Here is a 14442-nt window from a genome sequence, read left to right as displayed (position 1 = left end):
GACCACGCAGGTTTTGAAACCTTGCATTTTTCGTTTTCTATTTGGGTTTATTTTTCGGCCCACCCATGAATGTTATGAGATAATCAAAATGAACATTAATAATATACAATCTTCTACTTTCTTCTATTGAAACGTCAGGGGTCCCTGCGCGCCTATGCGATTTACCCCGATTCCCGATTTCCGTGATTTACTCCTTAACCCTTCTTTTGCACGAACAGATTGATCCGATCAACTGCATTAATCATTGCTAATTATGGGATGTTTCTTTGCTTGTTTCGAAAAATCGTCCAATCACCGAATGTGACGACGTCGATCGGCGCGTACTTGAGACTCAACGTACATCTGTAGCCGCTGACCTTGATATCACACTCGGCCACTGGCGCATCTACCCATATTACCTTTCTCAAACTGTTTCCCCTCCTTGAACCCTTGAATCACACACAGACAAAGGGCTATTTTTATCCTGTTGCTTCTTGGAACTCCCTAGCCGCCGACTCGGCGAGTGCTGAAGCAGGGAGGGTCACCAACAAGTCCGCTAATTACCTGCAAATTGCGACCTAATTGTTGCCGAATTTAGAACTGCTCTCAGATCTTGCAGCAGACTAACCCCAGAAAGGCATCTGAAGAATGAAGTTGACCCAAGTGCAAAATATAGCAACATCTTGACGCGCGACTGTCCGATGAAACGGCACTATACCGGACTAGAACCCCCGTCTCTGCAGTTTCAAGTGCATCTTCGCGCGACATGTCTGTCTTTCAGGCACAATGTCGGCAGTTTCGCGTTTCATCGCGTGAACGTTCCTCTTGATCGGAGACTAGGATCCCAAAAAAAGAATCTGAAGCTCCGCTGGCGTCACAATGGGGCTCTTCTCCATGTTTCATGTTTTCTATGAGTTCGTCAGTCGATCTTTTTATATGCGTGCTTGGCCGTTTGAGACCTTGTGAAGACCATTTAATATCCAAGCTCTTCGCCTTGATGATTTGATCCTCATCACTCTCTCATTCGTTTGTTATTGTGACAAAGATCAAGTTAGACAACTACTTGTCTATCATGTCTGTGCAGTACGCTCGCTATCGGCCTACAACGCCGCCGCGTCTTCCTCTTGAGGGGTTCACCGGCTCGGGTCATAGTCGCCATGAGTCCAACTCGTCTGTCTACTCAAGCGAGTCATCGCCTTGGTCGACTATCACCGGCAACACTAGTCCTACCACCTCGCCAACCAGGCATCATCATGGTCCGGCCCTCTTGCCAAAGATCAGACCTCAGGATGTTGTCATCGAGCCAGTGTCTGCTGGCGGACCTCTTCGTTCCCGCCGGGTTCTGTCTAATACACGGAACCCTCCTGGCTTTGTCCCTTATACAACTACTCGGTCTAACCGTCATACTCGGGATGTTGTCGACCGCTTGACGTTGGCGTCCCCTATCTCACCGGCCCCAATGGCCCATGGCACCAGCTCTACCTTGTCATCGCCTGTGGCTATCACCCCATCTCACAAGCGCAAAGCCGTCGGTGGCCACTCACGCTCCGTGTCAGCATCTGGTGTCGACACTGCCACTTTGACTCGATTTGGATATCCAACCTACCGTGAGCTTCCTAAATATGTGCCTCAGATGCATGCTCAAACCACTCCCACCACACCGGTCACTCCAATCACTCCAACTATCGTGGTCTATCCGTCATACTCCCAGAGACCAACGGCCCAGCAAACCCCAACATGTACACACCCATTGACAGTGCCAACCCCCCAATACAAATACCATCCGGCCTCCGCACAGCCATCACCAGCCCTGCTGAGTCCCCAAGAACCACCAACACCACGCTCAACAACTCTCCTCTCCTACCTAACAATGCCAATCCCACCAATCAACCTAGTCCGCAACGTGAGCGTAGTCCCAACTCGCGGTATGCACGACTACTTCTGGTGGGACATCCGCAACCTACGAAACTGGACCTCCTTCTCGCTAGCAACCTTCGACCTAGTAGACAGCCGACTAATCCAGCTCCTGAGAACCGAAATCCCAGGCGAGCTCACTCCACCGGTGGCAGTATCCTTCGCCCACCTAGCCCCAGAATCCGAACCCGCCCTAGTGAACCTGATCACAAACCTCTACGCGCCCCGAGTCAACGCCGCCCTAGCCGTCTCCCAAGGGCCCGACCATCTCCAGCTCTACGCAGCCCCAGACGTCCGCAGCGCAGGCCACAAAAACCACGGCCATCCGCACTTCCTAGCAAACTACGCCTCAGACACGGAGCAGACAAGCGCCGGTCTCCCTCGCGGCCGGTTAGTCGGCATAGTCAAGAGCTTCGACCGCTGGAATACAGGCATGCGCAATGAAGCACCGCACCGCCGCGTCGAATACCTCAACGGCCTCGCCCACCTGCAACGCTGCATGCGCGAACACTCCTGTCGGTACGGATTCATAATCACAGAAATCGAACTAGTCTGCGTTCGAGCTGGCTGCGACGATGGCGATGACGTTCCTTATTTCGGATACTTCGAGATTGCTGCTACTATCCCACTTAAGACGGCTGCTTTTAGCTCGCGCCCTCATGCACATGCACATGCACATACGCTCTCCCGTGACGGGCCGGCACTGGCAACGCCCATCAGCGCGCACTCGTTCTCTTCCTCGTCTCCTTCCTCCTCTTCACCATCATCATCCCACTCCCCCTTCCCAGACGAAACCTCCGAAGAAGCCCAGGCCCTCTCAACACCAATGACAGCAAGTCTAGCATTATATTTCCTACTCATGCTCTCGAAATCCCAACCATTACCGCACCAGCCATCCGCCCACCTCAACGTCGGCGGGCCGGGTGCAATGACGCGGCAGCGGGTCTTGCCAGAGGGGAAGGATGATTGGATCCCGCCGCCGCAGATTGGGGAGCGGAGGGATGCTAAGAGGGTGAGGGGGTGGGTTTGGCCTCAGGATGCTTGGCACCGGAGGGAGGGGGGTGGTGCACCGAGGGCTAGGGTTGGGGAGGGGAAGAAGCTTAAGAAGTGGCATAAATAGGAGAGGTGGTTTGGATTGATATGGTTTGGTGTTGGCAATGATGGGTGTTGGTTAAGTGTTGGCGTTGGTTGGTTTTGGTGTTTGTGTTGGATTTTGATGGTCTATGCGTTTTTTGTTACTTATCGTGTCTTATTATCTGTTTTTGTTTTTGCTCTTTGTGTTGGTCTGGTGTTTTTGTGTGGTGGTATTCGCTGCTTTTGCTATTCCCCCTTTGTGCTTAATTTAATTTTTTAGGTCTTTTCTATACTGTGAACTACGCATAGTATTTCTTCTGTAATCATGTTGACGATAACATTACACTAAATACTATTTGAGTATCGCTATCAACAACAATGAAGGACAGCCAAAAAGATTCGGTTAGTTTGGAAAATATTATCCTCGGTGCTACAGCTAAAGTGGGCTTAACTTATCAACCAACCTCTGGACATGCATGCATAGTTTGCTGAACTAATAAGCAGCGATATTGAGCAGCTGTATACTTTAACTACTTCCAACCTTGGAAGGTACGCCGTAAGTACTATGACTAACAAGGTTCCCTCGGGCCGTGCCCGCTCCGTGCAATCGCCCTATAAGAACTCTCGAGTTCTAATAGACCGTCTAATGAGTTACCCGATAGGATAGGTGCTGTATCATAGAGCAGTTTTATACCAAACATTCAATTCAAATGAACAGTTTGTCGGTTTTCTATCATCCGCATAGGTTCGTCTATAGGCACGCAGCCACAACCACACATCAAGAGTCCCTGCAGCAACCTTTTGTTGATCTTTCCTCCCTTTATGGATCCACCCATCTACATGTACCCATCGGACCTCACTATCCCTTCATTCGTCATTGCTTGGTTCTTTTCGCGATGGGTCTCATCCGCCCAGCTTCATTCGCCGCGAGAAAAATCGTCAGACCAATGTCATCACTTGCTCCTGGAAATATTCTTCAAGCGCGCGTTGGAACTACCGCATTCTGAACCCTGTCCACGGAGATGACACGCATGTCTCCCGGTCTTCAATGTTGAGGTCATTCCACGCGAGAACCCTCGCAATGCTCATCAGCACCCCCAACGGCTCGTTATGTCGCATGGGTCATATTCAGAATATCTAGACTAAAGCTGACTTTGCTATGTAAGACTTCATCAAAGGGGCTTTACTTAGCAATGAAACTTCCATGAGGAGCATGGGTCGTTAAATTCGGGCATATTCTATCATATCCCGCAGAGATGATATACTATCATACCAGCCTGACCCCGTCTTATTCAAAACTCCAAAGATTGGGCATGACATACAACAGATCCCACCCTTTCGTCGTATTGGATTCATGCCGTGGAATAAATGGCGCATGTACTCTATCGTCGTGTATTTCTCTACAGCGGATGGGGACTTCGTTAAGAAACATGACATGGGAGTAAATCTGTACCTGATCATCTCGAGATGGCTGCTTTGGTTGGTAAAGCGCCGCCAGATATCAAGGATCATAAGAAAGGGAGCTCCGGATTGATTGCGTAAATCAATCCTCGTTGATATCTTGATATCGTCTACTCTCCTCACCATACTCTTGCACGAATGGGATTACACCTTCCGCAGAACATCATATTGCCTTCACTTTAACCCTGGTATCATAAGGGTAGTTAGTTTCACCAATTTGTCGGGTCTCCAGACCCTAAATTCAATTCTTTACCGAGTTAAATTGAATATTTTCATTGTTTTGATGCGATTTCCAATGATCGCAATTGAACCCCAAGGTCCTCAGTTGACAGCTTCCAATAGACTGTCAGATCCACCTTGAGTGTGGAGCATGGGTCTTGTCCCGTTTGAGTATTGTATCATGCAAGCCCTAAGGACCTTGGGGAAGAGTACCTCGATGGCCAACTCGTGACGCTGAGGACATTGTAGAAGGTCAAGTGAATGTGAGGAGTACCAATGCCAATAGATTAATATAAAAGAAATAGTATCCCCATTCTTCGAATCTCGAAGGGTTCCTTTTATCTCATTTATCCAGCCCTCATATCTCAACATACTATATCCACAACCACTTTACCAACCCCAAGATGTCTGACGAACCCCAACCAGCCTCTATCCACGATGTAATAATAATAGGTGCAGGACCCTGTGGCCTCGCCGTCGCCGCACGACTAGGCGAAGAAACCCCCTCGGCAGTCTTCACTGACGAAGAGCACCAACGCTACCACTGGATAAAGAAACACACCGGCCGAATGAACCTCGTACAAGCCCGACACAGCAAGATCAACGGCGTTCGGGCAAACAAATGGAACTGCGAGACGATGTGTCCCTGCGATAGCAAAGATGGCAAAGACAAAGGCCAAGATCGACAACGGCGTGCGTCTACAGACTCTGTATCTTCTGTTCCATCGCTCTCCGCTTCCTCGACTACATCGACCTCGTCGTCTGTGTCAACTTTAGTACTTGATGGATCGGGGGATAAATGGATGCAACGATGGAATAATGCTTTCAAGACATTAGAGATTAAGCAGCTTCGCAGTCCGATGTTCTTCCATGTTGATCCTGGTGATCGGGATGGGATGTTGGCCTATACTCAGGAGACTGGGCGCGAGGGGGATTTGTGGGAGATTCCAGGTTGTGTTGGGAAGGAGATGAGCAAGCATAAGAAAAAGAAGAGAAGACAGGGGGGAAAGACTCAGTAAGTTTACTTGGAAGGTTTCGATTCCTTTTGGTGTGTCTGTCTGACAGATATAGGCCAATTGGAGGCGAGATCGACGAACGAGACCGGAAAGATTACTTCTCTCCTTCTACGGAACTGTTCGCCGATTACTGCGCTTCGATCATTGATCGGTATGGACTCAACGAGCCGGGACAGATCTTGCAGCGCGAGGCCACAGGACTCTCTTATGACTATGTGTCTGATGGCTCGGAGAAGATCTTTACAATTTCCACGTCGACTGGAGAGAAATTCTACAGCCGGGCTGTTGTGCTTGCCATCGGTCCTGGTGGTGCAGGAGTTTCAAAGATCTATCCATGGAAGCCAGCAAATGAGCAAGAGGGTGCAGCTGGATGTTGCCACAGCATGGAAATTAAGACCTTCCCCAGTCCTAATGTACAGGACAAGATCCAGCGCCGACAGGAGACAAATGTTGTCGTTGTTGGGGGTGGGCTTTCTTCAGCTCAGATTGTGGACATGGCTGTTCGCAAGGGAGTCACCAAAGTGTGGTTTATTATGAGGTCCGGGATGAAGGGTATGTATATGCTTTGATGGATAGTGGACTTATGAACACAAAGCTAACACGAATACAGTCAAACATTTTGATATCAGTTTGCCATGGATGGGCAAATACAAAAACTGGGAAAAAGCAGCCTTCTGGTCTGCCGATACCGACGAAGGTAGGCCCTAATTCAATTACATGTCCCTTCCCCATATTCAACAACTAAACTAACCCATGTAGAACGCCTCGAAATGCTTCAAACTGCCCGCAACGGAGGCAGCATGACACCACGCTACACCAAAATCGTGAAACAACACACCGCCAAACACCGCGCCTCCCTCCACCCATGCACAGAAATAAAATCACACGAATACAACACCTCAACCCAAACCTGGACCCTAACAACCGACCCACCAATCCCCAACCTCCCCCCAATAGACTACATCTACTTCGCAACAGGTGCACGCACCGACGTCCGCGAGATGCCCTTACTACGCGAAATGAACGAACAATACCCCATCGAAGTTAAGTCCGGATTCCCCTGTCTAACAAACGACCTATCATGGCGTGAAGACGTACCGCTATTCATGACAGGACGGATGGCATCTCTCCGGCTTGGACCCGCGGCACCGAATCTTGAAGGCGCGAGAGTCGGTGCGGAACGCGTGACGTGGGGTATTGAGGAAGTGTTGCACAAAGGGCGGGATGTTGGAGAGCAATGTGAAGGGTTTTGTGGGCTTGGCAACCGGTATGCGTCGCTGCTTGGTGATAGTGATGAATGATGATGAAGTTTGAATGGGATATGTCTCACGTGTGGCATCCATGTTGTTGCAAGGAGCAGTGTATTGCACTGTAGATCGTTTAGTTTGTGCATGATTGGCAGTATGGATCCGTGTTCTTGGGACTCTTGTACGCTGGACAAACCACCCGAATAGGTAGTTAGATCGGACATTCCTCCCTTCATTCCATCTTTAGTCACCAGTCATCTTATGGAGAGCCCGAAGATTAACCTGGGAGAGTCGGAGGGTTTCATTAGGGGGAGGAATGTGTGGATAATCCCTTGTTCTGCTACAGGTTTTATAGTAATGATTGAAGTTTGTATAAATGGCTTGGCTTGGATTCTGCAGATTATACTTTCTCGTCTTATACTTGGTACAGCGTCAACATTGATAGAGCGCCATGACAGCGAAGACTGATACGGCTCCCCCGACGGAGCTTCCTCTGGAAGCATTTAAGCTTCTGCCCAACAACACGGATAAAAACTGGATTAAGGACAAGGGTTTACGGAAACTGAATCTTGGAATTCTGTTCATGTTCTCTACTGCTTCTTCGTCGGGTTATATCGCAAGTTTAGTTAACAGCCTGCTGGTATTACCTCAATGTAAGTGATTCTATTGAGTCCATGAGATTGATATTGACCAAAAAGTAGTCACCACAATAATTGGCGGTTTGGACCCCAACATAATTGGTCTTATCATTGCCGGCACTTCTCTGGGAGCTTTTTTAGCATTCGTACCAGCGTCCTATATTGCAGATAAACATGGGCGCAAGATCTGCGTGGGACTCGGATGCAGTCTTGTCATTGTCGCAACGATCATTCAGACCATTTTTAGAAATCATTGGGCTTTCTTCGGTATGAGGGTGCTGACAGGTGCGGGCATGGGCATTTCCCAAACTGCTGCTCCTCTCTTGGTAACTGAGATTGCGCACCCACGCCAGAGACAGACCGCGACCGCCTTCTATAATGCGACTTGGTGTCTGGGGGCAATCGGCTCGGCTGCGGTTACATTTGCAACTATCGCCCTGACGAACAGCTGGTCATGGAGAATTCCTTGCTTATTACAGGTGGCATATCCGATCAGTCAATTGATTGGTTTGGTCTTCTTTGTGCCGGAGAGCCCTAGGTGGCTTGTGTCGAAAGGTCGGAAAGATGAGGCTTTGGTTATTTTGGCCAGATATCATGCCAATGGACGGACAGATGATGAGTTGGTTCAGCATGAATTCTGTCAGATTTGCGACACCATCAATGCCGAAGCGGCCCAGTCTAGAAACTGGAATTCCTTCTTCTCTTCAAAAGGCGACATGCACCGATTGGCGATTTGTGTCTTAGTTGGACTGATGCAAGAATGGGCTGGAAATGGTAGGAAACCCGAAGCCCTAAGAGACCACATGTTGATATATCCAGGGATCCTATCATATTACCTCGCACCAATCCTCAGCTCAGTGGGGATTACCAAAGCAGCGGACCAAGCCGCCGTAAACGTGAGTCTCCAAGCTTGGAACTTCCTCCTCTCAGCCGCAGGAGCGGTGGCTTCGGAGCGATACGGTCGTCGTATCCTCTGGCTCTTGTCCACGGCAGGAATGCTGCTATTTCTCTCCATTGCCACACTGCTTGCTGGTTTATTCGCGGAGCAGCACCTCGCGGCTGCAGGGATAGCCGTGGTGCCATTCCTGTTTATCTTTTTCGGCTTCTACGACATGGCGTATGCGCCTCTTTTCATCTCGTATCCGGCTGAGATCCTACCGTTTCAACTGCGTGCCAAGGGTCTTGCGGTTACATTGTCGGTCGATGCTGCTGCATGCTTCTTCAACCAATACGTGAATCCTGTGGCGTTTACTGCGCTTCAGTGGAAATATTATTGTGTTTATATAGGCTGTCTGGTCGTATTCCTGGGGATTGTGTACTTCCTATTCCCTGAAACGAAGGGCCGGTCTTTGGAAGAGGTAGCGACGATTTTTGACGAGAGCGAGGAAGAGAATACAGACAGTAGAAAAGAGACGATATAGAGTAGAGAATACGGAATATACAATGAAGTTATATTTGCAGCCAATCAGGGTCCAGCCGATGTTGCTGATGTTTCCCCGCATGTAACACGCCGACTGTAACGTCTCTCTGAGACTCGCGTTGGGCTATATATATGGCTGCTCTGGCTTATTTGACTCTAAATATTGATTTGATCAGAGTCAGTTGAGTCTATTCATCGGCATTTTTCCATAAACCAACCCCAACACCCTGAATTCAGCTCCAATTATCCCCACATCCCTTCATCCAAACATGAAAGAACCGATTCCACCCCCTACCGACACCATTGCCGATTCCTCCACGCCAAAGCAGCTCCGCTTCCTTGTCATCGGCGCCGGATCCCGTGGAAATGCCTACGCCCGCGCCGTCACAACCGCAACACCAGGCGTAATCCACGCTGTCGCCGAACCCCACCCGTTCAAGCGGAGTGAATTCGGACGAAACTACATCTGGGGCGAGGGAACCCCAAGCGAAGGTCAACAATTCGCAGACTGGCGCGAATGGGTGCAATGGGAGACCAAGCGGCGGGCACAGGCACAGAACGCTGAGACAGGCGCAAGTGGAAACATACCTCCAGGCGTAGACGGCGTCTTCATCTGCACATTAGACGAAACACACGTTGGAATTGTCCAAGCCCTGGCCCCTCTCAAACTCCATATCCTCTGCGAAAAACCACTAGCGCTCTCCCTAGACGACTGCCTAACCGTCTACCGAACCCTGCAACCACCAGAAGGCGAAACCAAAACACCCCGAGCTCCATCCAACATCTTCTCAATCGGCCACGTCCTCCGCTACAGCCCACACAACATCCTCCTGCGCAAACTCCTCCTAACAGACAATATTATCGGCGACATAGTCTCCCTAGAACACTGCGAACCAGTAGGCTGGTGGCACTTCTCGCACAGCTACGTACGCGGCAACTGGCGCCGTACCACCTCAGCAGGAGATGGCTCCCTCCTCACGAAATCCTGCCACGACATCGACTTCATCCTCTGGCTCCTCTGTTCCCCACTATCCCCGGAAACAACCGCCGCAGAAAACCCCCACAAACCGCATTTCCCCCGCACCATCTCCTCAGCCGGAACAATGACCCAATTCCGACGAGCCCGCAAACCAAAAGCAGCAGGCACCGCAACAAACTGCCTCACCTGCCCAATCGAACGAACATGCAACTACAGCGCAGTCCGAATCTACAACGACCGCCACCTATCAACAGGACACACAGCCTGGCCCGTCGACATCGTCGCGCCAGATATAGAAGATGTATTCCGAGTCCAGGGCTCCAAGGCCGCTGAATCACACCTCCTCGCCCGTCTGGCCGAAGACTACGATACAACCACGCCCGACTCAACAATCGCCTCGAGACCATGGTATGGACGCTGCGTCTACGAAGCAGACAACGACGTCTGCGACGATCAGGTCGTGACAATAACCTGGGACGACGAGGAAGGCGCACCGCACCGCCTCGCGAAAACAGCTTCGTTCCATATGATAGCGCCAACGGAGAAACAGTGTGAACGACGTGGTCGGGTCTATGGAACGAAGGGTGAGATCGCGTATGACAGTCATAGCATCTCAATCTATGATTTTGCCAGTGGGGAGACAACCGTTATTGATGTGCCCAAGCCGCCTCCGGAGAGGAAGGAGTCGCATGGTGGTGGGGATTATGGGCTTGCGAGGCAGTTTGTTAGTGCTGTTGAGGCGGTTGAGGTTTTGGGGGTTGAGGTTGAGGAGGCGCAGGCGAGGTTTGTGGGTTGTACGCTTGAAGAGGCGGTTCGGAGTCATGCTGTTGTTTTTGCGGCGGAGGAGGCGAGGAGGGGGGAGAGGGTTGTTCGATGGGGGGAGTGGTGGGGGGAGAAATTGAGGGTTTCTGCTGATGGTTGGGAGTGAGATGGATTGTGGTATGATTTATGATTTATGATGATGAGATATGAATGATGGTGATCTATAAACTACAATGACCAAGGTCCAAGCTCGTAAGAGGCTCAGATTATACTGCAACAGTCTCTATGTCATGCCATCCTTGATATACTTTTAAATTCTGCTATTCGATCATCATTTCTCTCGTTCAGACGGAACGGCAAAACAATTAAAGGTGATCCCCATCCAGCAGGTTCCACATTACAACCTCCAACTTAAGTCTTAACATCAGGCTCCTCACGGCCAACATACTCCTTGAACTTAAGCAGGTTAAGAGCAAGCGAGATGTTGTCAGCCAGGTACTCCTGGGCAGTGAGACCGAACTTGGACTGGTCAGCCTCGTAGCGCTCCACGTACAGACGGATAGTAGCGCCGCTGCTGCCGGTACCGGACAGACGAACGACGATGCGGCTGCCGTCATCGAACTTGGCGTACAGGCCCTGGTTCTTGGAGACACTGCCGTCAAGGTCGGTGTAGGAGAAGTTGCCGGCGTCGGTGACCTTCCGGCCAGCGATCTCAGAGCCGACGAAGGAGCCGCTAGCGACGAGGTCGGACAGGGTGCCAACGACCTTGTTGGCACCATCGCTGTCGACATTCTCGTAGTCGTAGCGGGTGAAGAACGTGCGGCCGTAGGTCTGCCAGAACTCGTTCTGGATGGAGGCGATGCTGGGGGTCTCGTTGGGCTTTTGCTTGGCGACACCGGCGACGATGTTCAACCAGGCGATCACAGCCCACACGCCGTCCTTCTCACGGATGTGGTTGCTACCAGTGCCGAAGCTCTCCTCGCCACAGATCGAGATCTTGTTATTGTCGAACAGGTTGCAGAAGAACTTCCAGCCAGTGGGAACCTCGTAGCTCTGCAAGCCTTGCTTCTGGGCCACGCGGTCAACAGCTCCGGAGGTGGGCATGGAACGGGCCAGGCCGTGTACGCCCTGCTTCTGGAAGTAGGGGATAAGCTTTGCGTGGTGGGCGATGATTGCCAAGCTGTCACCGGGGGAGACGAAGGTGTTGGCACCGTAAATCATGTTACGGTCACCGTCGCCGTCACTGGCGGCACCGAAGTGCACGCCGTTCTTGTTGACGGCCTCGACGAGCTCGTGTGCATACACCAGGTTGGGGTCGGGGTGACCGCCGCCAAAGTCCGGCTTGGGCTCGCAGTTCATGGTGCTGCTGGCGGGCAGGCCGAGCTCCTTGACGAAGATGTCCACGCCGTAGGGGCCGGTGACACCGTGCATACCGTCGAAGAGGACCTTGAAGTCCTTGTGGGAGCTGAGGAACTCCTTGATGAGGTCGAAATCGAAGATCTCCTTCATCATGGTCACGTAGTCGGCGGTGGAGTGGACGACCTCCACCTCGAGGGAGCCGTAGCTCTTGGTGCCAATGCTGGAGGTGTCGACATCAGGCACGTCAGCGTACTTGTAGGAGGTCAAGGACTTGGCGGTTTCGTAGATCTTGTTGGTGATAGTCTCGGGGGCAGGGGCTCCGTTGTTCAAGTTGTACTTGATACCGAAGTCGTTCTCGGGGCCTGTGTAGTGTCAGTCAGCGTCCAAACAATCAAGGCTGTCTCCATTACTTACCACCGGGGTTGTGACTGGCGGTGAGCAGAATACCACCAGTAGCCTTCCTCACGCGGATGAGGTTGCTAGCAGCGGGAGTGCTGAGAATGCCATTCTGTCCCACCAGGAGCTTCTTGACACCGTAGGCGGCGCTGATCTTTGCGATCTTGGAGATCACCTCGGGGTTGTAGTAACGGCCATCGCCACCAATGACAAGGAAGGAGCCTTCAACACCCTCAGGGATGGAGAGGAGAATGCTAGTGATGAAGGACTCAGAGTAGTTGGGTTGCTGGAAGACCTTGACCTTCTTGCGAAGGCCGGAGCTGGGAGAAGGTTAGCTGGATCAATTGCAGGGTAGCAAACAACATACGTTCCAGGCTTCTGGTCAGTGAAAGGCTGGATAGACACCGTCTGGACGGACATGATGGAATGAATTGGAAGAAAAAGGTGTAGAGAGAAAGAAGGAGGGGAAGTTCACCGAATGACGGGAGGGGTCGTCATGTGTTTATCATCCCACTAGAACATAGCTACATACTACTAGTACTAAGTTAGTACTAGGTACAGGTACATCCACTTCCTACATTTTCTACCGGTTTTAAAATAAGTCGTATCCAGCTCCTTTCGATCTACACTCTCTCATGTCCATAGAAACCTGTTGAACCCTTGCAAATTGCCCCGCAGATCATCCCCAGAGGGGAGAACAGTCCCAATGTGCCACGAAAACACTCCGAAGTACACGATACACAAGTCTCAATGGCAATGGCAATGGCAATGGGTATTCAACCAACAAACACAAAACCTAAGGAAAAAGGGGTCAAATCCCCCAAACCCAACAACTACAGAAATAGACACACTGTCTAAGACATAAAACAATAGCGCGCAAGTAGACCCCCATCCAACTAAACAACACTACCAAACAACCGATCCCGATAAAACCGCATCTCCTCAATGCTCTCCAAAATATCATCCTTAGCAAGATGGACCCCCTTCTTAAGCGGTACCTCCGCCAAAAATTCGTCACTCGCCCACCTCCGCGCCGCCTCCTTCAACGAACTAACGTCCAGAATGCGATAATGCAAATGCTCCAACACCCTCGCATAAGGCCCCTTTACCAGGAACGCCTTATCGGCGTGGACACTATTCCCGGCCAGCAGGGCAGTGCGCGGCGTGGGGACGTGAGCGGTGATGTAGGCAAGGAGGGCGTCCGCGGCGGCGGTGGCGGTCGTGGTCGAGGCGCGCACGGCGGCCGTGAGGCCCGTGCGTTCGTGCGTGTCGATGCACCATTTCGACATGTTCATGAGGGTTGTGTCTGGAGCGTGGATGGTTGTTTCGAAGGGGGTAGTGTCGAGGAGGTTTAGGTTGTGGTCCGTTATGAAGCAGCAGATTTGGATTATTTGATCGGTTTCGGCGTCGAGGCCTGTCATCTGGGCTTGGTTAGTGGGGGTTTGGGATATGGATGTATGTATCGGCGGGTGGGATTGGGACGTACTTCGCAGTCAATCCAGACTAAGGGATCTTTGGAGCGCGCAAGTGACATGGTTGTTGGGCGGATTGGGTTGGTTTGGGGTGCTGTGAATGATCTGAGGTTTTGGTGTTTTGCGGGATGGTGGACTCGGTGGGGAAAGCTACCGGTTTGAGCTACCCGTAGTGTAGACAATGCGTGTTTGCAGCTTCTGAACATGGATAGGTTGTCGTAGTTTGAAAGGAGAAAGTTTGAAGGTGGGAGAAAACAGTCGAGGATGAAATTTGGAGAAAACGGTAAACGGTGTAGGGCTGAAATTCAAATCTACGAAATTGAATTTGAAATTTACAGAGTAATTTGGGTGATGTATAATCAAGCTGCTCTGAATGGATGCAGCAAATGTATTCTCCTTCGGCGTGCTCCCTGTAGTGTAGGTAGTGGACATAACGGCGTAATTGTAAAAGAAAGCAACAGCATTCACATGGCTAGGTATATGGCGAAAATGGTCCAACTCAACCC

At 51.0% G+C, this 14442-nt stretch overlaps 5 protein-coding genes across 5 annotated transcripts; 3 read left to right on the top strand and 2 right to left on the bottom strand.

The window, feature by feature from the left end:
• Positions 1–1051: 1051 nt before the first annotated feature.
• PENARI_c001G08864 (uncharacterized protein) lies at positions 1052–2973 on the top strand (the record flags this gene model as incomplete). Its single annotated transcript, XM_022626828.1, has 2 exons — positions 1052–2905; positions 2968–2973. The coding sequence occupies 2 exons, from the start codon at positions 1052–1054 to the stop codon at positions 2971–2973; spliced, it is 1860 nt and encodes a 619-aa protein (XP_022493326.1).
• Positions 2974–5051: 2078 nt separating this feature from the next.
• On the top strand, positions 5052–6964 carry PENARI_c001G01699 (FAD binding domain protein; the record flags this gene model as incomplete). The annotated part of the gene is made up of 4 exons (XM_022626247.1): positions 5052–5662; positions 5719–6215; positions 6274–6360; positions 6423–6964. The coding sequence occupies 4 exons, from the start codon at positions 5052–5054 to the stop codon at positions 6962–6964; spliced, it is 1737 nt and encodes a 578-aa protein (XP_022493996.1).
• Positions 6965–9237: 2273 nt separating this feature from the next.
• PENARI_c001G08527 (Gfo/Idh/MocA family protein) lies at positions 9238–10875 on the top strand (the record flags this gene model as incomplete). Its single annotated transcript, XM_022626802.1, has 1 exon — positions 9238–10875. The coding sequence occupies one exon, from the start codon at positions 9238–9240 to the stop codon at positions 10873–10875; it is 1638 nt and encodes a 545-aa protein (XP_022493600.1).
• A 245-nt stretch (positions 10876–11120) lies between these two features.
• pgmA (phosphoglucomutase PGM2) lies at positions 11121–12884 on the bottom strand (the record flags this gene model as incomplete). The annotated part of the gene is made up of 3 exons (XM_022626454.1): positions 11121–12430; positions 12483–12784; positions 12832–12884. 3 exons carry the CDS (start codon positions 12882–12884, stop codon positions 11121–11123), a joined length of 1665 nt encoding a protein of 554 aa, XP_022493760.1.
• A 476-nt stretch (positions 12885–13360) lies between these two features.
• Positions 13361–13998, bottom strand: PENARI_c001G04280 (oligoribonuclease; the record flags this gene model as incomplete). The annotated part of the gene is made up of 2 exons (XM_022626455.1): positions 13361–13885; positions 13951–13998. The coding sequence occupies 2 exons, from the start codon at positions 13996–13998 to the stop codon at positions 13361–13363; spliced, it is 573 nt and encodes a 190-aa protein (XP_022493018.1).
• Between the last annotated feature and the right edge of the window lie 444 nt (positions 13999–14442).

Source organism: Penicillium arizonense (genome assembly GCF_001773325.1).
Source record: "Penicillium arizonense strain CBS 141311 chromosome Unknown PENARI_contig001, whole genome shotgun sequence".
NCBI classification, from domain to species: domain Eukaryota; kingdom Fungi; phylum Ascomycota; class Eurotiomycetes; order Eurotiales; family Aspergillaceae; genus Penicillium; species Penicillium arizonense.
The sequence above is the reverse complement of the archived record's forward strand: the minus strand, read 5'-3'. Positions and strand labels throughout refer to the sequence as shown.